Raw genomic sequence first — 27,019 nt, forward strand, 5'->3', positions numbered from 1 at the left:
AGACAGAAGAGCACAAATTAGGCCATTCAGTCCATCGAGTCTGCTCCACCATTCAATTGTAGCTGATAAGTTTATCAACCCCATTCTCCTGCCTTCCTGTAGCACTTGATCCCCTTGATTTTCAAGATAAGACCATATAGAAGCAGTCACTGAATGGTGCTGAACGTTATGCACCCTTCTGTGAACGTTCCTACTTCTGACCTTATCAAGGGAAATTCATTCATGGAGCAGCTAAAGATGGTGTGCTCAGGATATCACCTTGAGCGACTCTTCAGGGTGTCCTGGAGTGGAGAGTACTGAGCTTTCAGCAACTACATCCAGTTTCCTTTGTTTTCCTGCTGGTTTGTGGCCTCATTCGTCACCATAATTATTCATTCCCTCATCACTTGTACACCATAGCAATTGATTTAATATCAATTGAAGTTCCCTTGTTTAATGATTATGTGCATTGCCTGATGGGAGAAATAGATATGTACACGGATAGATTACTGATTATCTGCCTTTAAGCAGATAAACATAATGATACGTTGAGCACAAGCGAAATGAGTTCCAAGTCCTGATCATTGGGAATTGCTTCCAGGACATACTGCAGAAACCCGAAATCACGGATAGGAATGAGCCCATTCATTTAAATGGGAAACGTATCTTCCCAACAACCACCTGGTCCCTGGTTCCAGAACGTTCCCTATGAGTTCCGGCTGGGGTAAACTGCGGGTAACTGAAACCCGTGGAAACTGGACCCACAGATACAGGTTGCCCTGTACTTAATATGGATACTGTAGTCCAAGGTGTACGATTTGAGGAGAGATGTTAATGTGCCTCATTCTAGATAGGACTGTATGGAAATGCAATATGTTGCTGTCTGCATCTGATTATTTGAGCCATCTGTCTTTCAGCACCCTAAACTCATGTGGAGACGCTTAACTGAGGATTTTAGCAAATAATTATTTAAATTATTCTTCAAAATTATTCATGCAGGAGTATTAATATCTGAAATCATTTTTATTTGCTAAAAAGCAGTAGTTTGATGACAGACAATATTCTTGTGTTCCCTAATTAGTTCTTTTAGATTACTTTACAGTGTGGAAACAGGCCCTTCGGCCCAACAAGTCCACACCGACCCGCCGAAGTGCAAACCACCCATACCCCTACATTTACCCCTTACCTAACACTACGGACAATTTAGCATGGCAATTCACCTGACCTGCACATCTTTGGACTGTGGGAGGAAACCGGAGCACCCGGAGGAAACCCACGCAGACACGGGGAGAACGTGCAAACTCCACACAGAGAGTCGCCTGAGGCGGGAATTGAACCCGGGTCTCTGGCGCTGCGAGGCAGCAGTGCTAACCACTGTGCCACCTTCTTATTTAGTCAGTCATTCAGAAATTTATTCTGATGACTGAAGTAGCTAACTTGCTAACTTTCTATTTTGCTACCTTTTTAAATTGAAACTAATGATTCTTTGCTTCACATTTTACCATTAGGTCCACAAGGGTATCAAAGGATTTGTACTCGATGCTGCTAATAGAAAGGGGATTCGCAATGCTACCATTATTGTGGCTGAAGTGAACCATCTAGTAAGATCGGCTAAAGACGGAGATTACTGGCGCCTGCTTGTTCCTGGTGTCTATAAAGTTACTGCTTCTGCTAGAGGGTATGCTCTAATGAAATGTACTGCATGTGAATCATAGCACTATAACTGGCATAAAAAAAGATGCTGCTGTTGATTTGTCAAGTAATTGTGTGAGCAATGAAGTAATATAGCACTTAATTTTTTTAAATTGTAAGTTTGTTCACTGAATTGAAAGGTTTCTTCTCAGTCATTTCATCACCATGCTAGGTAACATCAATGAGCTTCCGGTGAAGCGCTGGTGTTCTGTCCCGCTTTCTATTTGTGTCTTGGTCTGTTAAGGTGGATGATATCATTTCCGGTTCTTTTTCCGAGACTGGTAAATTTACCAACCTCTGAGCAAAAGTACCAGAAATGATATCACCCACCTTAGGAGGCCAAGACAGAAATACAAAGCGGGACAGAATACCAGTGCTTCACCGGAGGCTCTCTGTTACCTAGCATGGTGACGAAACATCTGAGGAACCTTCCAACTCAGCAAGCAAACTTACTACCTGAGCTGCAAATCTTAAATCGCAAACTCTATTTTTTTTTAAAAAGAATGACCTTTTAAGCATTAGAGAAAGCTAGGTATAAGTATTAGATAGTAAGTTTCTATAAAAGCTTTATTTTTAAATAAATTGTCTAAAAATCGAGAAGGGGAATTTTAGTCTGAGAGATATCTGGCCAGAAATATAAAAGTAGGTAGATTTTTTAAAAAGGAAGGAGTAAACAAAGTGAGCCATAGTCCTCTTGATCTTGAGAGGTCTTGATAGTATAGGTGGCGAGCAAGTTTCCTTTAGTGAGTGAATCTAGAACTAGGCACCATTGTTTGAAAAAAAAGTCACCCATTTAAACTGGCATGAAGTAAATGTTTTTGGCAATCTTTGGAACCCTTCCTGAAAAGGGAGTAGAAGCAGTGTTTTTGAATATTGGTGTAGAAGTGGAAAGATTGTTGGATTTGCAATTACAGTATGATCAGCCTTGATCTTATTTAATAATGGAGCAGACTTGAATGTCTCAATGGCCTACTACTCCTTTATTATCTAATATTCTGCAGTTGAGCAAGGACAGCAGTTATTGTGTTAAAGGGTATCTACCTGCGTTGTGGAATTGAAGAGGTATGCTCGGAGTGAGATTATACATATTACGGAAACGCCAGTTGCAAAAGAACCCAATCTAATGAGAACATTCTTCAATATATAGTAAACCAAAACAAAATTTGGTCTCACTCACTGTTTTTATAATTCTGTTTTTACACTGTATTAATTCAGTATTTATGATCTGTATGTTAATTTTATCTACCTTTTTCATAATTTGTAAATTCAGCTGGATGTTTTTGTAAAATTTGATTTCTTAATTTTTGACTAATACTAGTACTAATTAATACTAAGTTAACAAGATTTCAAGTCTTAAGAAAATTTCTAAAAATAAAAACTAAAAAGCTGGGGATGCTGGAAATCAGAAATTATCAAAAACAGAAATGGCTGGAAAAATTCAGTTCTTCCAGCAGCATATATGGAGAGAAAGCTGAGTTAATGCTTTGAGTCCAGTGACCCTTTTTAGAACTGCTGAATTTTCCAGAAATTTAAGGAAATAATTGCTTTACTGAGAGCTAGGAAAAATACTCTTGAGCCTAAAAGAAAATGTTCAAAATCATTGTACAAAAATTTAAACCATGTTTTAATAGCCACATCCTCCTCATTTATTGCAGGTATATCCCAATGACGAGGAATGTGACTGTTGTGGAAGAAGCTGTAGAAGTCAATTTCACTCTTTCACGTATTGCAGATCACTATTCCAACAATAATGACCAAGTACTGACCAACTCTTCAGGAGAGCCTGGAAAGGAGTTCCAACAACTTATAAAGACTTTATCATCTGAAGAAGGATTGAACCATTTGATTTCATCTGCACATGTTGATCTCAGTCTTGATCGTTACCATGATTATAAAGACCTGACTGAAGTTCTGCATGGGTTACATAGTAACTACCCAACAATTACCAAATTGAGCAGGTGTGTATTTGTTCTTTCAGGTTCTGTGCTAAACTATGGGGAGGCCTGAAGTTGCTGTTTCTTTGGAAATTTACCTCATTAATGCTTATTGCCTCCTTGTAATATTTAATGTTGAGGTCATTAATTTGGTGCATGAGATATTGAGGACCTGATGCCTGTGATCATTTGGGCCCTTGTGGCTATGACCTGCACAACTTAATATGTCAGTACTTCTCTGTCATGTGATTGGGAAGATGAGTATCATTTTGATTTGGATGATCCTTCCTACCAGTTTGCTTAAAATTGAAATCCTAAGGTTGATGCTCAAACATCGAATAATTTATCGGTCCTGATATTTTATGTCAGAATACCTCAGCTAAATTTATCTAAAGTTTTATGCCTTAAATCCTTTTGCTTGTCCTTAATTTATTGAATCAAGTCTCTGTCTCTTGAAACTTGTGTGGAATCACAAATGTCTTCAGATTTGTTACTTTTTGGATCACAGGAATTTCAATCATGTTTGTGTAACTTAGGAGTGTATATTGTATGTTTTGTTTATTATTTCATGATCTGAGTTTTGACACTGAGGCATTTATTGCTCATTCCTTATTGTCCTTGAACTGAGTGGCTTGCTAGGTCATTTCAGAAGCGTTAAGAACCATGACCATATTGCTGTGTCTGAAGTCACATGTAGGGTATACCAGGTAAGGCCAGCAAATTTCCTTTCCTAAACGACATTAGGTTTTTTAATGACAATTACATATTAACTATGACTGAGACTAGTTTACAATTTGGGACATTTATTAACAAAGAAACCTACATAGATGTGTACCAAAATGAACTGAACCTTTGTTTACTTTACATATCTGCACAGTTTGGGACAAAGTGTAGAAGTTCGCCAAATTTGGGCCCTGGAAGTATCAGATAAACCTGGAATAAAAGAACCTTCAGAGCCAAAGATTAAATTTATTGCCGGAGTTCATGGAAATGCACCTGTCGGGACAGAGTTGCTTTTGGCATTTGCAGAGTTTCTTTGTATTCTTTACGGGAAAAATCAAGCCATTACAAAGGTAATATTCTGGAATGCATTTCAACTAATTCCTTCAACATGTATTTTAAAGCAGATCCTTTAGAGAGGATAGTTGATTCATTTTGTCCTGAAATTAGTAACACATTGTACAACTATATATAAACCATTCTGATGAAATCTTTAGCCAGTTTTTGTGAATTGCTTTTAACCACAATCCACACAATTTTACTTTAATCAAGAATGTGTTTTTACATTTTCAGACTGACTTGAATCTTTCCTCCCACCCTATTTTTTTAAAACAGGAAGCAACTGAGATCTACAGATCAAGAATCCTGGGACAGTGCCATGCTTGTGTAGATTTTAATATTTTTATAGTAGAGGCACCACAATTATTTCAATTTCCAATTTTGCTGCATCTTTTTGTGTAGTTGGCCGAGGACAGGTTGAACATGTTGATGTCTCTTATTGGAGAGGCTGGCATGACTTGGTGTCTGACGTTTCCCTCAACGTAGTGAAAATTAACTTGAAGTTTTGCCAGTTTATATTTGAGTCTAGTCTTTGAATAGGAATTCTTAGTTACAGAAATTACATTATAAATTGCACAATGACTTGTATTGGTTAAGTATACTTTGCTGGAGGAGAATGCTATAAAAATTGTATTTTCTCTGCGTTAGGTAAATGTTTTAAGTTGTACTGTATTCCCTCTGTTATTGGGTCAGTGGCAGTCAAGCGCTGGACCAAAAAAACATGTTTTGTTTCTTTCCCATTCACATGGATAGCCAGCAATAACTGTAACATCTTTGCAGGCGTTCCTAAAATTTTTAGATCATCTGACAGCAATTACAAATTGTAAATTCCTTTCTATGCAATTGAATGAGGATATTTCTGCAGCTATAAACGTCTTATTTATCAAGTTTCATGACTTGTTTGAAAATATCCTCTTTAGTTTATCAACAATTTCTTATTGAAAGAACCATTATATGCCTTAACTTTGCAGTTACATGGCACAATGTTAATGTGTAGATGTTGTCGTTAATGGCTCAGTTATAAATTTAATATTGCCAATTTTAGTTGTAAAGTAAATTTTTCCGAGTTAATGGTAAAATCCAATTTCTCAAAGTTGACCCATTGAATTCAAATGCCATAAGTTTTTTTAATACAATGCTTTAGATGTTTTGATCATGGATAGAAAGGAGGAATGTCTCATCAGTGTATTGTGCAAGGCCTAAGTACAATTCAAAGTTATTCACAACTTTTGCTGTCTGGGAATGCTGTCTACAATGCAAAAGAAAAGTTCAGTGTTTTTCTAAGGTGTATATGGAAGGTACTTGGCTGACTGCTACTTTGAACCTAATATGCAAGAAAGACTGTCCATTAATATTCATCTTCTGTAGATGATGTGTATGGTTAAGATATTTGGTTTTTACACAGTTGTAACATTGCTCAAGTTGTATTTGTTTGTCTGCATTGCTATAACCAGAAACACAATAGGAACAGGAGTAGGCCATTCATCATCCAAGCTTACGCTCTCATTCAGTATGTTCATGGTTGATTGTCTTCCTTTCTTCCCACGCTCTTTGATCCCTTTAGCAGTAAGGAATACTCCTGGCTGCTAACTAAATGTTTAAAATTTATTTTTGATTCGTGGGATGTGGGTGTTTGTTGGCTAGGCCAGCATTTATTGCCAGTCCCAAATTACCCAGAGGGCAGTCGAGGCAATCACGTTTCTGTGGGTCTGGACTCCCATGTAGGAGAGACCAGATAATGATGGCAGTTTCCTTCCCAAAAGGGTTCTTCTGGCAATCAATAATTGAATCCTGGTTATCATTAGACCCTTAATTCCAGAATTTTTAGTTACATTTAAATTCCACCATCTGCTATAGTGGGATTCAAACCCAGTCCCCAGAACATTACCAGCATCTTTGGATTAACAGTCCGGTGATAATACCACTAGGCCATTGACTTCCCTAATTACTACAAATCTAGCTGCTACTTGAAAACATTTGATGGTTTGGTCACAACTATTTTCTGTGGCAGAGGATTCCACAGGCTCACCATTCTGGGTGAAGAAATTTCTCAACTCAGTCTTAATTGGCCTAACCTAATCCTTAAACTGTAACCATTTGGTTCTGGACTCTTAGTCATCAGGAACTTCCTTCCTCTGTTTACCGTCCAGTCCTGCAAAAATTTGTTTTTTTAATAAGATCCCCTCATTTTTTTAAACTCCAGTGAATATAGTCTTCAGCAATCCAGTGTCTCTTCATATGTCTCTTTCTTTCCCAGGAATCAGTCCAGTAAACCTCTGCTCTCCCCCTTTCACCAGAACATCCTTCCTCAGACAAAAACTACATGCAATGCTAGAGAGGTACCTTACCAAGTCCCTGTACAATTGCTGCAAAACATATCTGCACCTGGACACACACGCTCTCACTATGAATGTCAGTATACACTTTCCTGTCTTCACAACCTTCTGCATACTTGCTCTGTGACTGGTCTACAAGGCCACACAGATCTAGTTGCACCTCCTCTTTCCCAATCTATCCCCTTTAGATAATCTGACTACCTGTTGTTGCTCCCAAATTGGATACCTTCACACTTATCCATGTTATACTTCCATCTCCCCTGCCTTTGTCCACTTATTCAAATTGTCCAAATCACACTCAAGTATGTCTGCAACTCGAGTTCCAACCTCCTAACTACCCTTATGTTATCTGCAAATTCTTGTGGTTGTGATGCTAACCTAAACAAATATATAAAATGTCAGGTATTTATGGTATGACCAAACAGAGCTCTGTCTCACCATGGCCATATTTCACAATTTTATATTATTGAAGCAATAGTCAGAATGATGTGCAATGGACATTTCTGCCTCTCCTTTGTATATGCATTGCTTGCCGTCATTTTTATTCTTTTCTTTACCAATGTTTCTGAAATATTAGGCACATTTGTTAGTTTTCCTTTCTAGATTCAGCACATTAATTCTTGGATTCTCCATTTTCCCCCTTTCCCACGTTGCTGTTGCATGTTCACTTTAATGAACTTATTAATAATCATAATGATAAATGGGTACAGGAAGGAAAAGTTGAGACTACTAGATGAAAATCCCTTTGATGCACTGCCTTGTTAAAATCCAGATAGGCCTTTATTTAGGTCTCGCTTGGAAAAACGGGAGATAAATAAAAGCCTAAGGGATTAAGGAGTAGGTGACAAATTGGATACACAGTTGGCTCAGTGGCAAAAAGCAAAGAGCACTAGTTGGATATTTTTGTGATGAAAGTGGGGTTCTGCACTATATCCCTCTTTTTCCATAATTTGTATTAATGGTTTCGACAAATGTCTGGGCCTGATTTAAAAAGTTTGCAGACAGTATAAAGTTGGCAGCATTGTTCATAGAATGCTCGAGACTGCAGGAAGATTTCAATAGACTGAGTCAGGCGTACAGAAAACTTGAGAACCGAGCAAATGCATTTGAGGAAGGAAAATAAGGTAGGAATACACGAGTAGAGCAGTAGAATTGTAAAGGAACACTGCAGTGTTGCTTTGCATGTCCTAGCCGCAGCATACAACGCAAGTCAGGAAGTATACTAAAACTGCATAAAACACTAGTTGACATTGTTAGAATACAATGAATGCTTCTGATTGCTATGTTACAGGAAGGATGTGATTACAATTAGAAATTTAGTACAGAGGGATTTCAGGGGATATTGCTAGGACAGGAAAGTTTTATCCAGGATAAGACACAGACGAGGGTTGTTTTTTTTTTCAGAACAATGAGGCTGAGGAGGGATAGATTCTATTCAGAAATTGAGGCCTGAATTCACTGGATCAGAACAGCCCATTTCTCAACACAGACTTCACTTATTTGAAGCACAGAATAAAGGAGGCTGAAGAGAAATCTTTTCATTTGTGGAATGTAGCCAGTCTTGAATTTGCTGCCTTTAAGGGTGGTAGATCCAGAAACCCTAACAGCATTAAAAGCCAGTCCAGACAAAATGGTCATCTCCTGCACTGTAAAGTTTTTTTAAAATTCTTGATAACACAATTTTTGGTGACAGTGCTAAAGCGATATCATTTAACATGCGACCATTGCTGTCATCTCCCCTGCTGGTGAAAATGCTAACAAACCAGTATATGAAAAATGGTTAAGAAAGATCATTCCTCATAATTGCCCTTACAAGCACAATCCATTTGGGGACTGTTAGCTGCCCAAAGTACATGCTTAAATCTATAATTTTGAATTGCAGGAAAACTTGGTGGCCTTGATATGAGGAGCTGAATTTAGTAGTCAAAATAGATGCAGCCAGATTGTGAAAAGTGAAAGCCATTAGCCAACACTTGAAGGAGCAGTGCTCCAAAAGCAATTGCTTACAAATAAACCTGTTGGACTATAACCTGGTGTGATTTTTAACTTTGTACACCCCAGTCGAACACAGACATCTCCAAACCATTAGATTGTCTGTGCTTCCTGAATCTCATCAGAAACTCATGAATTAAACCCTGAAACAAACCCTTATGAAATGTGACTATTACATTTCATAACTGAGCAACAGATACTGGAATCTTGAATGTTGGTGCACATAAGTAAAATTCAACTCCAGAAACATTTGATGATTTATATATTTAGTTTCACATTTGTATTAGCTTTTAAGAATGCAGTGTGAAGTGTTTTTGCAGTCACATGTTTTTCAGTTTTAATTTATTGGCTTTTGTCTTTGAATTATTGGCTTTAAAATTTTGAAAGTACTTTGTTAACTTCAGTTTGTTCCTATTTCAAACGTGATTGTTGTAAAGTGTGCATGTGAGTTAAGCTTGTACTTAAAGATATATTGTCTAAGCTAGTGAAAGCTAAATTAATTTTTTTCTCTCCAGTTAATTAAAGAGACAAAAATTGTGATGGTACCATCCGTGAACCCAGATGGTAGAGAAATTGCCCAAGAAGGGCAGTGTACGTCGAGAATCGGACTGACCAATGTAAATGGAAAAGATTTGGACAGTGATTTCATGGGTAATGCACTAAAACTGGTAGCTGTTTTATTTCCAAGACTAACCCAGGCTACTGATTTTGGATTACTTTCAATATAGAAACTAAAGTTTCAAACCATATTTTGTCGCAGTTGTAACCAATATTGTTTTAATTAGTCCATACCATGTGTAAAATTTGTTTAGCAAATAGCAAAGTTATCTCATTACCTTAGAATGGAGATGTTTTGTTTTGGGATCATTGCTTATCGCTATGCTACCCTGACTACCTTGAGTTTAGCCAAGGGAGGAATTTGTTTAACCCAATCATGTTTTCTAAAGATCTTGAATATTGTGCATACGGTACTGTGCTTCCATTTTTTTCTTATCAAATCAAATTGGTAAAGGTATTAGATCAATATTTGAGTATTGTAACAAAGCTGAAGATTGGTAACTTGTGGCACCGTAGTACTGACCACCACCTGAGCAGCAAGATCAGATTCAAACTCTACCAACCTTCATGGTTGTTATAACATATCTGAACAGGTTGAATTAACGTATTGAAGGGAAAAAAATATATAAAGGCTGACTCGTTGATGGCTTTTTTCAATATATCGAATTTAAAATGTTACAGATACTGAAGTTATCCAGCCCAAATAATTTTCAGTTATGAACTTTTAACCAAAATGAATGATCTTGTTGATTTCAACTCCCTCAATAATTCAGGATTTTAGTGTAACTGATCACTTTTCATTGTGTTATTTAAAAATTAATGTGTTGAATTCACTGTATACTTTAAATCATTCTTCAGTTCATAATACATGATCTTGAATATTATGCAGTACTATGCTTCCACTTTTTTCTTATCAAATCCAAGTGTTAGTGACATTTTCACATAGACTGGTTAGGAATGTATCTTGAAGACTGCATTGTAAATAGTAAAAGTACAAGACTTGTATTTTACCAGGAAACTCCTCCGAGCAATTCTCAGAGATGCAACCTGAGACTAGAGCGATAGTCAAGCAACTGATCCTCAACCAAGGATTTACATTATCTGTTGTTTTGGATGGTGGCTCTCTTCTTACTACATATCCTTACGATAAGCCTGTACAAACAGGTATGTATTTATTGTATCCCATGTTTATTCCACATTAAATTCAACTTGCCTTGTCCTAATGGTGAAATATTTTGTGTTGACTCTGTAAAGTTATTTTGTTACTCTCGCAGGGTGGTTTGTTTACTATACTGGGGTTTGGTAAACCTCTTCTGGTACTTTGAAGTTCACGAAAGTTGCAATCAGTTTAACGTCCGCAAGCTAATGAGTTTTTTTTAAAAGTATTCAATTGGGTTCATCTGTTGATCACAATTAAGTGACATGGATGGCAGGTGAGAAGATAAAATGAAGTTTGGTGACTTTGAATGCAGTGCCAAATTTCCTCCTGAAATGTTAATATTAGAAGTCGCAAAGGTACCAGAGCTGGAGTCCTGGAATTTCCGTTTCTGTTTTCCCATCTGCATATCTATTTACTATTTCAATTACCATTTTTTGTAGCTTTTCTACAAACCCCAAACTTATCTGTATCAAGGGTATTTCATTTGAATAAAAGAAATTGAAGGCATGAGGCACACGATAGTACTTATTTTCTTTTGATGCTGCTTTATTGAATATGAGTGATAATGAAAAGCAGTGAGGCACAAAGACCCAAATCTAGTTGAATATGGAAGTTTTGGCATCTTGTGCATTCTGAAAAACTTGTATCCAGTAATTGTTTATGTATTCACAACTTTTTGTTTGCAATAAAAATTCATTTTGAAAGGCTCTAACGTGAGGAAGAAAAAGCAAAAACTCTTGCTCTATTAGCAATGTTTTGCTGCATATTGTGAAGGCAGAAGACTATCTCATCACTCCTCTATTACCTGTTTTCTCAACAGTGGCAAATGAGGAAACCCTGAAATACTTGGCCACAGTTTATTCTGACAATCACCCTAAAATGCATTTGGGTCATCCAGGCTGTCCTGATAACACAGGTGAGAATTTACAATAATACTTAACTTTGTTCGATCTCATTATTTTCATTTTGCACAAATCCAATGTAATTGCATTAACATTGGAAATTTTGATAGCTATCATGTATTTTGCAACCCCAGATCAAGCATTCAGATAAACTTTTGACTAAGTCAGATTTTGTGCCTACAATATAAAGATGTTTTAATCTGGAATTGATTTTGCATCCCAAGTCTAGATGGAGGGAACAGTAGTTTAAAAATAATGGATCTCTTATTTAAGACTGAGACAGGAAGGGATTGTCTTTAGAGGGATTTGGTACTTTCCCTCAGCAGTGGAGGTAGGGTCATTGAATGCTCTTAAGGCTAGCAAGGGTTTCAAAGATTATCTGGGATAGGCAAGAGTATGGATTTGAAACCACAGTCTGATCAGTCTGCTCCTAGTTCATATGTTCTTATGAATTCTAGATAGCATATCCAGTTTCATTCCTCAATTTGCAATGCTTTTTCCTTTGGCTACTAAACACTGTCAGCCCTTTTGTTCACTGGTTTCCTGGCCTACATCCAACTAGCAAAATTTTGGATCTAAAACAGTGGGCTAATACAGGAAATCTAATATTGTAGGTAAATCAAGAGCACAAAAGGAAATTCCACAAAGAACCAGTTAAAAAATGTCTGACCGTAAATTGCTATGCTATTATGTTACTTTTGGATTTAGCTAAAGTACTTTCTATCCCTGCATCCAAGTCATTAATGCAGATTGTAAATAGTTGAGGCCCAAACCCTGTGGCATCGGTTAGTTGCATCTTGCCAACCAAAGTAAGATTTGTTTCTCCCAGGTCCCTGCTTTGCTAGCCAATCCTGTGTCCAAGGTAATTAATTGCTCGACTCCATATGATCTTATAAATGTTTATTTCTGGTCACTTCCTTTATGCTGTATGCAAATTAGAAATTGTTATTGTGAAGTGTGATAGAAGACCTGTTTACTTCAATTTGCTTCTGGCATCTGAAGTTTACAGCATTCATTGGTTTAATCTGTTTCAGAAGAAAACATCCCTGATGGTATTGTACGTGGTGCACAATGGCATGGTCACATGCATAGCATGAAGGTGAGTATTAAATATTGACATAATGAATCCAATGTCAGAAGTGTAACTGAAGATCTGGCAGGCATTCTAGTTTTAAAATCACCTGATTAGTTCAGCAGAAGCAAGTGCCATCTGCTCTTCCTGTGCTGCCCTCTTATGGCTGATTGCATGTTGAAACAGTTTGTGTCAGTGTCATAGAGATATACAGCACGGAAACAAACCCTTCAGTCCAACTTATCCATGCCGACCAGATATCCCAACCCAATCTAGTCTCATGTGCCAGCACTTGGCCCATACCCCTCCAAACCCTTCCTATTCATATACCCATCCACGTGCCTTTTAAATGTTGCAATTGTACCAGCCTCTTCCACTTCTATGGTAGCTCATTCCATACACACACCACCCTCTGTGAAAACGTTGCCCCTTAGGTCTCTTATGTCTTTCCCCTCTCACCCTAATCCTATGCCCTCCAGTTCTGGACTCCCCCACCCCAGGAAAAATACTTTGTCTATTTATCCTTTCCATGTCCCTCATGATTTTATAAACCTATATAAGGTTATCCCTCAGCCTCCGACGCTCCAGGGAAAAACGGCCCTAGCCTATTCAACCTCTCCCTATAGCTCAAATCCTCCAACCCTGGCAACATTCTTGTAAATCTTTTCTGAACCCTTTCAAGTTTCACAACATCTTTCCGATAGGAAGGAGACCAGAATTGCACGCAATATTCCAACCATGGCCTAACCAATGTCCTGTACAGCCACAACATGACCTCCTCCCAACGCCTGTACTCAATACTCTAACCAATAAAGGAAAGCATACTAAACGCTGCCTTCACTATCCTATATACTTGCGACTCCACGTTCAAGGAGCTATGATCCTGCACTCCATGGTCTCATTGTTCAGCAACACTCGCTAGGACCATACCATTTAAGTGTACAAGCCCTGCTAACGTTTGCTTTCCCAAAGTGCACCACCTCCCATTTATCTAAATTAAACTCATTCTGCCTGTTCTCAGCCCATCTGATCAAGATCCCGTTGTAATCCGAGATAACCTTCTATACTTCTGCTCACGTCCATTTATATAAAATGAGTGGACATTAGTGGACCCAGTGCTGATTCTTGTGGCACTCCACGGGCCTCCAGTCTGGAAAAACAGCCCTCCAGCACCACCCTCTGTCTACCTTTTGAGCCAGTTTTGTATCCAAATGGCTAGTTCTCCCTGTATTCCGTGAGATCTAACCTTGCTAACCAGTCTCCCATGGGGATCTTTGTCAAACGCCTTACTGAAGTCCATATAGATCACATCTACTGCTCTGCCCTCATCAATCCTCTTTGTTATTTCTTCAAAAAACTCAATCACGTTTGAGACATGATTTCCCTCCCACACAGCCATGTTGACTATCTCTAATCAGTCCTTGTCTTTCCAAGAACATGTACACCCTGTCCCTTAGGATTCCCTCCAACAGCTTGCCCACCACTGCAGTCTGGCTCACTGGTCTGTAGTTCCCTGGCTTGTCCTTACCACCTTTCTTAAAAAGTGGTACCACGTTAGCCAACCTCCAGTCTTCCAGCACCTCACCTGTGACTATCGGTGATACAAATATCTCAGTAAGAGGCCCAGAAATCCCTTCCCTGGTTTCCCACAGAGTTCTAGGGTACACCTGATCAGGTCCTGAGGATATATCCACTTTTATGCGTTTCAAGACATCCAGCACTTCCTCCTCCTTCCTCAAATGTAATATGAACATTTTTCAAGATGCCACCAATTAGTTCCCTACATTCTATATTTCCATGTTCTTTTCCACAGTAAATACTAATGCAAAATACTTGTTTAGTATCTGTCCCATCTCCTGCGGCTCCACACAAAGGCCGCCTTGCTGATCTTTGGGGGGTCCTATTCTCTCCCTAGTTACCTATTTGTCCTTAATGTATTTGTAAAAACCCTTTGGACTCTCATTAACTCTATTTGCCAAAGCTATCTCATGTTCCCTTTTTGCTCTCCTGATTTCTAAGTATACTCCTACTGCCTTATACTCTATGGATTCACTTGATCTTTATTGTCTATACCTGACGTATGCTTCCTTCTTTTTCTTAACCAAAACCTCAATTTCTTTAGTCATCCAGCATTCCCTATACCTGCCTTCCTCCAATTTAGAATTTCAACTTTTAGATCTGGTCTATGCTTTTCCATCACTATTTTCAAACTAATAGAATTATGGTCGCTGACTCCAAAGTGCTCCCCCACTAACATCTCAGTCCTGTACAGAATCCTGCAATGTAAAGTGTAAATCTTTAATGATATATTGAAGACTTTCTCAATCATAGAATACATCAATTTAAATGTTTATCCACTTCACCTGACTCCCTTACATCTGAAGAATAAAATTGATTTTATTCCCCAAATAGGAATCGTGGTGCTAGCTAAAATTCCAAATAAAATCCAACCAGCAATAAAAGCACACCTGAAATTTGATATTGTGCAATGCTTAGTTTTGTGGTTTGAGACTGAATGCCTCCCTTATTTGTGGTTAAAAATCTCATCAAAAAGTATACGGAATTTGTTTCAGATAAAGCAATTTTAATCCTTTCATTAACACCTCTTAGTGATTTGTTTTGTTATCTTGCCAGGATTTTAGTGTAACCTACGGTCACTGTCCTGAGATCACAGTTTACACAGGCTGCTGTAACTTCCCACGTGTCAAAGAGCTTGCTACAATTTGGAATGAGAACAAGAAGTCTTTACTCAGTATGCTTGTTGAGGTAAGCATGTATTATCCAATTCCTCATCAAGTCAGAGGTGTCTGCTGCCATGTCATACCTAACAATTAAACCCAAGGCATTTGCTTCTGTTTGTGAAGATATTTCTTATTTACTGATCTATTCTGTTTATTATTTGTCATCTTAGCATAAGACATAGGAATGTAAGTAAGGCCATTCGGTCCATCAATCAGTCATGGCTGATGGGCATTTCAATGCCACTTACCCGCACTCTTTCCCCCGTATCCCTTAATTCCTTATAAGATTAAGAATTTATCAATCTCTGCCTTGAAGACTTTTAACGTACCAGCCTCCACTGAGCTCCGTGGCAATGAATTCTACAGGTCCATCACTCTCTGGCTGAAGAAGTGTCTCCTAATTTGTTCTAAATTGACCCCCTCTAATTCTAAGGCTATGTTCATGGGTCCTAGTAACCCCGCCTAACCAAAACATTCCCAGTGTCCATCCTTTCTAAGCCATGTATTATCTTATAAGTTTCTATTAGATCTCCCCTCAACCTTCTAAACGCTAATGAATATAATCCCAGAATCCTCAGCCATTCATCGTAGGTTAGGCCTACCATTCCAGGGATCATCCATGTGAATCTCTGCTGGACACACTCCAGTGCCAGTATGTCCTTTCTGAGGTGTGGGGCCCAAAATTGGACACAGTATTCTAAATAAGGCCTAACCGGAGCTTTATAAAGTCTCTGTAGCACATCACTGCTTTAACATTCCAACCCTTTTGAGATAAATGACAACATTACATTTGCTTTCTTAACCACTGACTGAACCTGCAAAATCTCAAAATGCTAGGCTTGTCCAGTTCACTAAATTGCATACTAGAACATCCTGAATATGTTGGCATCAGAATCATAATCTACACAAATTAATTGGAAAATGGAATTTCTACACCCGTGTTTGTAAGACCACAAAGGAAAAAAGGTGGGTAATCCCAACTTTATAATATGGAGGGAAGTTATATTCATCAAAATATTCTCAATCACTTTTTTAAAACTCCCCAATTTCAATCAATAGAATCCATAGTGATAAGCCAGAAGAATGATAAATTCAAGTGTTATTGTGGAAAAAGTTTATTTTTAGCTTTTCCGATTGCTCTGTTTTCAGTTTTCCGGATGTAATATAAGGCTATTTTAAGTACCTTGTATCTATTTTCTAAGCTGAGGTTGTTCTCCTCAGGTTCATAAAGGCTTACGAGGAATGGTAACGGATAAAGCTGGAAATCCAATTCCAAATGCAAATATTATTCTGAATGAAGGTGTTAAAGTTCTGACGTCGGAAATGGGTTATTTTCATGTTCTCCTGTCTCCGGGATCACATCATATTGATGCACTTGCAGCAGGATACCAGCATCAGCGCAAGCAGGTAGAAAATCTAAGTACTTTCTCTAAATATGGAGCTGCTGAGCTCAGTTTTACTCCAGATGCTTTTAGACTACAGATTTTTTAATACCTGTAATGTGGGCTCATGGCAGGGATTCATTGTCCATCCCTAATTGGTGAGTGTGACCTGCTGCCATGAAACACCCCAATCCATTTGGGGTAGGGTACACCCACATCTAGCCATTTAAATACTTTATTTAAAAGGAAGGTCAAATACTTAAAATTCTGCAGCAAGTAATTCACCTTGTGATTCGGCCAGTCTAGTACCTGTATGTGAGAGGCAGGAATATGATGGAATACTCTCCACTTGCATCAAGTGTATCTCCAACAGCACTTGAGATCATCCTAGCAAAGCAGCGCACTTGATTGGCAGCAAAGACAAATTGCTTGAAATCTTGAACATGGCTGGCAATGTCTGTGGAGAGAAAGCAGAGTTAAAATCTCAGGTCCAGTGACCCTCATTCGAATTTACCTGGTTGACCCTGCCATCGCAATTGCCACACATCGGCTGCAGTGTATACCATGTAAAAGATGCAGTGCAGCAGCTGCCAAGGCTGCTTTGACAGCATTTTCCATACTTGGATCTTCACTATTTGGAAGAACAAGGGCAACAAGTACATCACCAGCAATATTCCCTTCTGAATCACGGTCCACCCTGACTCACAATCCACCCTGACTAAGAACTATATCACTCTTCCTTCGCAAAATCAGTAGCCCTGGAATTGGTTGCTTAGTATTATTGGATGTTAACTGGCCCTGCAGTGATGCTTACGACTGGATCATTTTTTTAAACTAATATCAGGATCTGAGCATTTGCAAGTGAAATATTAAACTATCTCTTTTTCACTGACTTGAGATATGCGCTGTTTCTTTTCATTTTCAGTACAGTATTTGCTTTTATTTTCATTCAGTATATTCTCGCACTAAAATTTAGTTAAACTTTAAAAGAGGTCATGATGTATAAGAGTCTTGCTTTCTGGTCGTCTCCACATTTAGGAAATATAAATTTACACTCTTCTCTGCTTGAAAATTAAAAGTTGTATTAATTCCATTTTTGTGCAATAGGTGTTTGTATCCCCTTCTGAAGCTGCCACCTCATTGATAATAGTTGTTGAGCTGGATAATAAATTATTTGGTCTCCCCAGAGAACTGGTAGTTACAGCAGCAGGTAAGAATTGATATCATGAGGCAGCATTGAGTTATCTGTGCTAAAATTTCCATTAACAGTAAATTATAGTTTCAAATTTAAAATTAGCAATTCGTACAATCAACATTAATAATTTGATCATGTTTAACTCTCATGTGGTCATCCTTTTAGTTAAAAACCAGAATTTATTCTACAATCCCTTTAGAAATTTGAATAAATTTGAGAAATCTTTTTCCCACTGTTTATTGTGGAAATGTAGCAAAGTTGAAGCTAGCAGGTCGATTGTTTTATTTTTGAATTGCTTGTTTAACTGTGTATTTCCCTTGGTTTAGCATTGAAGTTGTTGATCTCTAATTTAAACATTGAATGTAATCAGTTTTGACAGAACTATTTTACATATGTCAATAGCAGTTTCTGTTCTCCATTTTGGGTGAAGCAGTCTATCTAGCTTGTGTAATGCTATAAAGTGAATGAAACTAAACAACAAATATTTTTACCTTTTTTCCACTAGGTGCAACCATCTCTGCAATAATTGTGACAGCTTGCATCATTTGGTGTGTTTGCGCTATCAAGTCCAATCACCAAAAAGATGGCTTTCATCGTTTGAGGCAGCATAGAGATGAATACGAAGATGAGATCCGAATGATGTCCATGGGTTCAAAGAAATCTCTTCTCAGTAGTGAATTTCAGGATGAAACTGAAAGTGAAGATGACACTCTGTATATTAATAAACATTAACATATCAAGCCACCCTGCTGGACTGGCAGAAATGTTATCTTTTTGCCAAGTAAAATGAACAAATAAGCATTAACCCGAATAGAGGATTTGCCTGATCTACTGCACATTGGGAAATGTTGGAGTGATTTTTATAACATAGTTTTCAAAACGTAGATGCTACAAGGAGGAATGGCAGTTTGCACCATCACTTGAGCATTGCACATATCCTGAACTGACTGCTGACCTTGTATTGTGGTTAAGGGTCAACCACATGAAGAATGTTATTGCACCATGTCTACCATCTGAGCCTCTGCCTGACCATACTGCAAACCTGTGCCAACATTTAAAGATGCAGTATACCTTTCACTTCTCCCTTTTTAAGAAGAAAAATGTCTGTTAACCACCTTTTTAAAACAACTGTTCATTTATTTTTGCGAACTTTTCAATATTTTGTATAAACAAAGTTTTCAAAAGAAATGGTATGAATTGGAAAGAATTGTGCAGTGCTGCTACTGTCATTTTGTCTGGATTGTACATGCTAATTTCAAAAGGTGGGCAATTTTTAATTGAAGGCATATGCAACTTTGTTGTCTAAATCTTGCCAGTGTTACAATAGAAGGAAAAGTGACTTGTGTATATGTTTGCCTTCTGATCCACCTCCAAAAATGACATTAATTTAAAAATTTGATATCCCACTTTTTGCAGTTTTATTTTGCTCCATAAAATACAAGCAAATGAAATTTGTCATTGATTTGTAATTCAAAAACTAATATTTTAAAAATGGTTAATGATATGTTCTATATACATTAAATGCAGTCTCTGCAATTAGCAATAGGTTGTATACATTTGAGAACCAGACAATTTTGGCAGGGATGGACAATGTGTAGGCAGAGGTTACAGAGGGAACAAAAACCAAATGAACCATTTATGAAAATGGCATCTTCAAATTTGTCATGGTTATCCTTTTATTTTTGAATTTATTTTTTATGCACACTGGATCATTTTATAGTTGGAGATTTCTCAATTGGAATTACAAATGTTAGAACTGAACATCTAATTTTCAAGGTGCTCTTTTATTATATAAATTATGAAATATCTTAGGCAGTGAAATTGCTTAATTTGAATCATGATGGTAGAGGTGACTACTGAAGTAAAACTAGAATTTATGGTCCTATCATATGCTGTTTGAAGCATATTTTTTTCATAGTTTTTATAGTCTGGATCTTGGTGTAAATTTTTTCAGTATACTGTAGAGATGCATTGAATGTGGGTGAAGGGTCATAGAATAATGAACTCTTTGTAGGTGTGAGTGAATGTTTGTATGTGTGTTTTCAGTGTGTGCCACTGAATGTACACCTGAATTGCCTAAATACAGTATATGATCACCAGAAATACAGCATTGCCAAAAACACCTAATTCATATTGTTAGATGATATTCAATTTATTAAGAAACGATTCACTGTACTTAAGTTCGTCACTCCATTGTGTTTGGAAAATCACTTCAGAAAGTTAGTATCGTTGTTCATTTGTACTTTTTGCACAGAACATTTTATCAATATTGTGTATTTGATTATATGCTGTGATGCCTTAAATTTTTCATATTTCTTTCATTTTGTGGTGATGTCACTGGGTTTCAGTGAAAGGTTTTGGCATCTAAAAATAAATGCTTTATCTAGCACATGTATGTTTATGGTGGTATATTCAATGTTTAAACAGTGCTTGCATGTGTCACTTAGTTCCCTTTTGATAAATTGCACATGGAATAAACAAAGTGACTATCAAAGCTGACTTAGTCAACTTTGAGTCAAAATTGCTTTTCTTTATACTACCTAATCATTATTGATGTGACAGAGGGCACCAATTGGAGAAAATATCAATGTCAAAAATTTAAAAGTTGGCTGTTTCAACTGATTCAAGGAACCTTAAATGAAATAATTGAACAGTATTTATTGCAAGAGATTAGAACATTTTTAAAGTATTTTGGTGGGGAAAAATCTAGGAATGTTTGGTCAAATTCTCTTTTACATTAGACTTAACTAATAATTTGAGCATTACTTTTCAATTCTATCTTTAATAATAAAATTGTACAATCAAACACTAAATCAGAATATGTAGACTAGCCAAGGTGTAAACTGTCCTTTGATCTATCAGATACTCTAAAGGCAGTGTCATTTCATGTAGTTATTCATTTTCTAAAGTAAATTAACCTTTTGCTTTATATTGGTTTTAAAATGTAATACCTTTCATCATAAAGTCTGAATTGATCCAAAAATGATTCTTCCCAAGTCAACTGAAATCAATAATGTCTTTTGTTTGAATGTGATTTGAGGTCAGCTGTTCACTGAAACCAACCTGGAGAAGCAAGCTAACACATTTTATAACATTGTCGTAATTGGATGGTGTGTATAATGTGCAGTCTATCTGCTGCAACCCTGTCAAATTTCAATTGCACATTGGACAAACAGGCAGAAAACTAGTCACCAGGATACATGAACATCAACTAGCCAGAAAACGACATGACCCCCCTCTCACTAATATCCTTACATACAGATGAGAAAGGACACAACTTCGACTGGGACAACACATCCATCCTAGGACAAGCCAAACAGAGACACGCATGAGAATTTCTAGAAGCATGGCATTCCAACCGGAACTCGATCAACAAACACATTGACTTGGACCTGATTTACCACCCTCCGAGAAAAAGAACAGGAAATGATATCACCACCAACCCAAAGAAACCCAAACCTATAAATAGAAAGCAGGAATCATCAGCAATGTTTCGTCCGAAGGTTCACTGAGGATGTTACCTAGTATGGTGACAAAACGTCTGAACATGAACCTTCCAGCTCAGCGAGCAAACTTACATTCAGAACCTCAACCTGAGCTACAAATCTTCTCAAGACTCACTGCACATCCTATATCTAATCCAACCAATTTCAAAATGTCAGTTGTTGGATTGGTAAGTTCTTTTGAGCCTTTAAAAATGTATTGAAATTGAACTTCAGTACAGTGCTCAGCGTGTTTTTTTTAAACACAAATTTCAGTTGTAGAAGTGCAAATAGGCACAAATTAGGCTTTTCAGCCCATTATGCCAATCAAGAAGACTGTGGCTAATCTGCTACACCCCTCTCACATCCACTCTGCATAGCCATTAACTCAGTGATATTGCTAAAATCTATCTACCTCATCTTTAAATACATTATCTAGCCTCTCTGATAGAGAATTCCAAGCATTCACTAACCTCTGAGAGAAAAGTCCTCTGCATCTCAGTTTTAAACAAGTGTCCCCTGATTGTGTAACTGTCTTCTGGCTTCATTCCTCCATGATTGGTAGCATCTCAATATCCACCCTGTCTTGCTTCCTCATTCCTGTATGTTTCATTAACATCAGTCTGTCATCCTTCTAAAGTCTAATGATTAAAAGCTATTTTTGATAAGTCAACCACTTCACCCAAGGAATCAGACCTGTGAATTGCTTTTGAAGTGTGTCCAACTCCAGCATGTCCTTTATTAAATATGGGATCAAAACTGTACAGAGTACTCTAGATGTAGCCTCACTAGCCCCTTATACTGTAAGAACAAAACTGCCCTGTTTGAAACTCCCAACCCCTAGCAATAAAGGCCAAAATTTCTCTGCCACCTTGACATTCGTTACACCTGTAACCTAACTTTGTGTTTCATGCAAAAGAAAATGCTCTGCAATGCATTTTTTAGGAATCTTTCTCCATATAAATAAGTCTTTCTTTTGAATGTTCTTACATTAGTGTACTGTTTCACACTGCCTCACATTAAACTCCGGCTGCCAAGTTTTTGCCTACTCATTTAACCTATCCATATCACCTTGCAAGTTCCTCCTACCCTCATCCCACATGCCCTCCCACCTATTTTTGTACCATCAGCAAATTTGGAAACATTGCACTCTAACCCCTCCCCAGTCACTAATATAAATAAATAATTGAGACTTTGGGGCTGATCATTATGGCACTGGTTTCATCTTTCCAACCTGAAAAAGACCCATTAATCCCAACACTGTCTTTCATGTGCTAACTAATCTTTAATCTATGCTAATGCAATGTCCCTGATACTGGTGAGCTCCTACTTTGTGCAATTTTTTTTTAGACCTTTTCTGTTGTGGTCTGAAAATCCAAAATACATTACATGTACCCGTTCCCCTTTGTCAACTGTTTTTGATATCCTCAGAGCTCTTAACAAATTTGTCAAACATGTTTTCCTTTTCACAAAACCACATAGATTTTGTTTTATATTAAGCTTTTCTAAATATCCTGCTATTTCTTCCTCAATGGATTCTAGCATTTTCCCAACAGCAAATGTCAGACTAACTGGCCTATACTTAACTGCAGTATGTGATACAGTTTAAAAAGAAGGATGAAGATTTTTTTTCTCTCCAATGGTCCAGATTCTCTGAAACACCTGTCCCCCGAAGAGTGCAGAAGTCAGGTCTTTGAATATTTTCAAGGGCTGAAAGAAAAACTCTTATGAAAGTCTAAGAGTACAAGGCTTGCAGAAAAGTGAGATTGAGGTCACAATCGGATCAGCTATGATCTAACAGAATTGTAGAGTAAACTTGGGGTCTAAGTGGTCTACTAGTTTTTATGTGAAGCTTCCACAGTGTTTGTGGAAATTTAAGAATTTGTGCCCAACCAACTTTGGGGCTATAAATAATGTTGCAACATGGTGGTAAACCCTTCTGTTAATTAAACCAAACACACAAGCTCACCTCACCTCATAATTTGTTAAAGTATGAGTGACAGAGAACTACCTAAATTCCACTATTTAATGAAAAAAATAACAATTTTATTCTTAACTCCAAAAGTGAACATTAAACAATAACTATTTACAACTCTAAACCTCCTTTGTCATGAAGATTTGTTATGTGTCTCCCACTCTATAACAATGTTCTGATCTGATAAAACCTGTATTAAAATTATAGCAAATCAATTTTCAAAACCATAGTGTTGATCTTCCTCTGTTTGTAGATCTCACTGGATCATCTTCTGTTTTCTGCTGCACAGATTTTTCATATGAAAAGGTATCATTCTTTTGAGTTTTCGGGCAGTATGTCTGACAATGGCAGGTGGTGCTCTTTCTCTGGCTAACTGTCCAAAATGCCTGCTGTTTTCTACCGCAAAACATCTCGTCATCTCATTGGTTTGATGTTGTCAAAACAGTAAAATTCAAATTCAATTGGGTTTTAGTGTCTTGTGGCATAATTTAAACTGATGAAATTTGAACTGCTGTGAAAGCAACTCATTTATCTAGTTTACAGCCCAAATGTTACATCTTCAAATTGTCCAGTATACTTTGACATGTCAGGTGCTTGTCAGCTTTCACCCTCTCAAAGATAAAGCATATGCCTTCAACTTCATCACAGTCAAGATTAATGACCCTGTTAACATTGTTAATTGTGCCACGTGATCGTACTGTCTGTGAGTATACTGTTTGTAGTTTGTGACTGGATTGGCAGAGGAATTTCCTGCACATGTTGCAGCTGCTTAAAGATTAGAGTCAGCTCAAGTTGGAAGGTGGCTGTGCTGGTGTAAAATATTGTGCTATGAATCACAACAAACAATGCAGAGGCATGAAGCAAGCTCTGAGAAGTATAACACTAGATTCTTTTCATAGGCAAAGTGTGCCAGTTTTGTTTTGTAAAACTGCCCTGTTTGCCACGCTGTAGAAGACAATGCAACATTTTATATGATGGTAGTTAATGGCAGTGTTGAATATAATACCCATAAAATTCTAGAAATAGATATGGAGCAGGTATGAAACTTAAAGCTGTCATTTATAGCTACCGGTCAGTAATCTGGCAGGTAAACAAAAATATGTAAGTTAAAATATTACATCTAATACATTTAAAAATGGAAAGTATTCAGTCAACAGTCTAGTTGCTGCATTGCTTACCATGTCATGTCCATATTCCAACTAGGCGAAAGTGAGGACTGCAGATGCTGGAAAAAAAGTCGACAAAATGTGAAGCTGGAAAAAGCACAGCAGGTCAAGCAGCAGCAGAGGAGCAGGAGATTTGACATTTTGGGCAGGACCCTTCATCAAGACTGCCTCCTCCATACTCCAACTAGTCATATATTTACAGCTGAAACACTTGGTCCATTATCACTGTGTTAATTGTTTTTCTAATACAATTAATTAACAATCTAAATGGCAGTAGTATTCATTTTTAGTTTCAGAAAAGCTAGAATGGGAAGTAGGTTGCATACAAATCTGTCAGTATTCTTTTAAGTGGTCTCACAATGTTGCCAGTTATCGGTTTGTCAGCAAGATCAAACTTAATGCAGAGAAAAAGACTGAACAATAACAGATCCCAATACTTGCAAAGTCTTGACTTCCTTTGAAGTGAGTGGTTTTTAAACACACAAGTTAGAAAATGAGGAGGTGAATCCTTAGGAACCCTATCTTGTCCTTCTCTCATGTACAGACATACTCTAATCTTTAACACAATGCAAATTCACCAAAGAGCGTCCTGAAAGAGATGCAAAGATTTTGTTGCAGGTGGCTGTGACACAGGACTCTCTGCTCTGAGCTGTTTGAAGGGCTACACAAGAAGCCAAACATCAATCATAGCTGGAGGACTATTATCTCAAAGAAAGACACTCTTCAGTCTTCTCGAACCTTGCTTGTCTTCTAATGTGAGCTGATAGTCTGCAATGGAGTGTTGCAGACCAACACATTCCAATGTCCAAGGTTCTGTGCTGAGGGACACACAAAAAGATTGGGGCAATGGCTTGTTATGGACCGGACCAGGCCAGACCCCCTCTCAAAATATTTTAAGAAGGTAGCCTAGACCTTTTTTTCTTACTTTAAAGGCAGATGTGAAGTGGATATTCCAGGAATGGTGCAGCTGGTTAAACGACTTGGCAACAAGAGAAACAGAATTTATTTAAACACTACAGTTGAAACACAATTAAAAGAAAATGGAATTTAGAATAACAACTGTTGGAAAATTTAACTAACCCAACAAAGCAATTTAACTAAGGAACTGCTCCAATCCAGCAACAGCCCATAAACACACCCCTTGGCAAAAGGTAAATTCAAACAAAAGGTTTTTACAGGCAGGGGGGAACAACTTCCAAAGAGATTTCAGGGCGCAAGGTTAGAGAGGAATCATCTGTTGGGGCTTGGAACCTTTCTGCACTGCAGCAGCTTCTGTCTGCTACAGTTAAACCAAACTAGAAAAAACTTGAAGTGGGAGAACTACGCAAACCCCTACCATTGTTAATCTAAGCTCCTCCCAAATACTTTGGCACCTCTGCCTTTATGATCTCTTTAAAAAAAATCCAAGAACAAAATAACCTTGTTAAAGGGGCTCCACAACCACCTGATGAAGGAGCAGCACTCTGAAAGCTAGTGCTTCCAAATAAACCTGTTGGACTATAACCTGGTGTTGTGTGATTTTTAGCTATGAACATCCCAGTCCAACACCGGCACCTCCAAGTCATTGCTGAAGTGACAGCATTGTCACAGGCGTAGAGACAATGGAGAAAAGTCACTGTCTAAGTTCTTACAACAACAGTAAACTGAGGAGCTGTAAACTGGTAAAATCTCTGAAGCCGTCTTTTTGACATGCAATGAATATTGTAAATAACTACAAATGTAATGAGTAACATATGATTGAAAGAAACTGATTTAGCTTGGCACTTTATGTAATCTGAATTTCAAACAGTTATATAATGTACTTGTATAAATTCTATAAATAAAGTCTATAGCTGGAATAAAATCTTGCAGTGAAAGATTAGTTTGAAGATGTCTTGTAAAAGTGAATACATTGTAGAACAGACAGCAGTACATTAGACTGCATCAGCAATTAGCAAGGATTAATGGAATTAGATATGTCTAAACACAAACAGACATGCGATGAGATGTACGGACAGATTGATTTTATGATGATCTAGTGCCAAAATATCAGGGATAATGCCATAAATGTATGAGCAGAATTCGGCTATCCAGCCCATAGCGTCTTCTCCACCATTCAATCATGCCTGATATAGTTCTCAACCCCATTCTCCTGCCTTTTCCCCATAACCCTTGATCCCCTTACCAAACAAAAACCTGTCTATCTCTGTCTTAAATACCACTCTGGCTGAAGAATTTCTTCATCTCAGTTCTAAAGGATCATCTTTTCAGCCTGAGGCTGTGCCCTTGGGTCTTAGTCTCTCCTACTAATGGAAACATCTTCCCCAATTCCGCTCTATCCATGCCTCCTGGTATTCTGTAGTTTCAATCAGGTCCCCTTTCATCCTTCTAAACTCCTTGCAGTTCACACCCAGAG

The 27,019-nt window shown here is 37.6% G+C and overlaps 1 protein-coding gene across 2 annotated transcripts in view; it reads left to right on the forward strand.

Moving 5' to 3' along the window:
• The window catches only part of LOC122563989 (carboxypeptidase D-like), a 57,936-nt gene extending 37,544 nt beyond the window's left edge, over positions 1-20,392 (forward strand). Inside the window, exons 11-21 of one of the 2 annotated variants that reach the window (XM_043718398.1) lie at positions 1,488-1,657; positions 3,327-3,629; positions 4,483-4,678; positions 9,508-9,643; positions 10,565-10,714; positions 11,530-11,625; positions 12,649-12,710; positions 15,318-15,449; positions 16,646-16,831; positions 17,914-18,016; positions 18,507-20,392. In XM_043718398.1, the coding sequence (XP_043574333.1) occupies positions 1,488-1,657; positions 3,327-3,629; positions 4,483-4,678; positions 9,508-9,643; positions 10,565-10,714; positions 11,530-11,625; positions 12,649-12,710; positions 15,318-15,449; positions 16,646-16,831; positions 17,914-18,016; positions 18,507-18,733 (1,761 nt within the window). In that variant the 3' untranslated portion in view covers positions 18,734-20,392. Of the gene's footprint in view, positions 1-1,487; positions 1,658-3,326; positions 3,630-4,482; positions 4,679-9,507; positions 9,644-10,564; positions 10,715-11,529; positions 11,626-12,645; positions 12,711-15,317; positions 15,450-16,645; positions 16,832-17,913; positions 18,017-18,506 lie in introns of both variants that reach the window. The other variant, XM_043718396.1, reaches the window with a different exon arrangement.
• The last annotated feature ends 6,627 nt before the right edge of the window (positions 20,393-27,019 follow it).

Source organism: Chiloscyllium plagiosum, chromosome 28 (assembly GCF_004010195.1).
Source record: "Chiloscyllium plagiosum isolate BGI_BamShark_2017 chromosome 28, ASM401019v2, whole genome shotgun sequence".
In the NCBI taxonomy this organism is placed as follows: Eukaryota; Metazoa; Chordata; class Chondrichthyes; order Orectolobiformes; family Hemiscylliidae; genus Chiloscyllium; species Chiloscyllium plagiosum.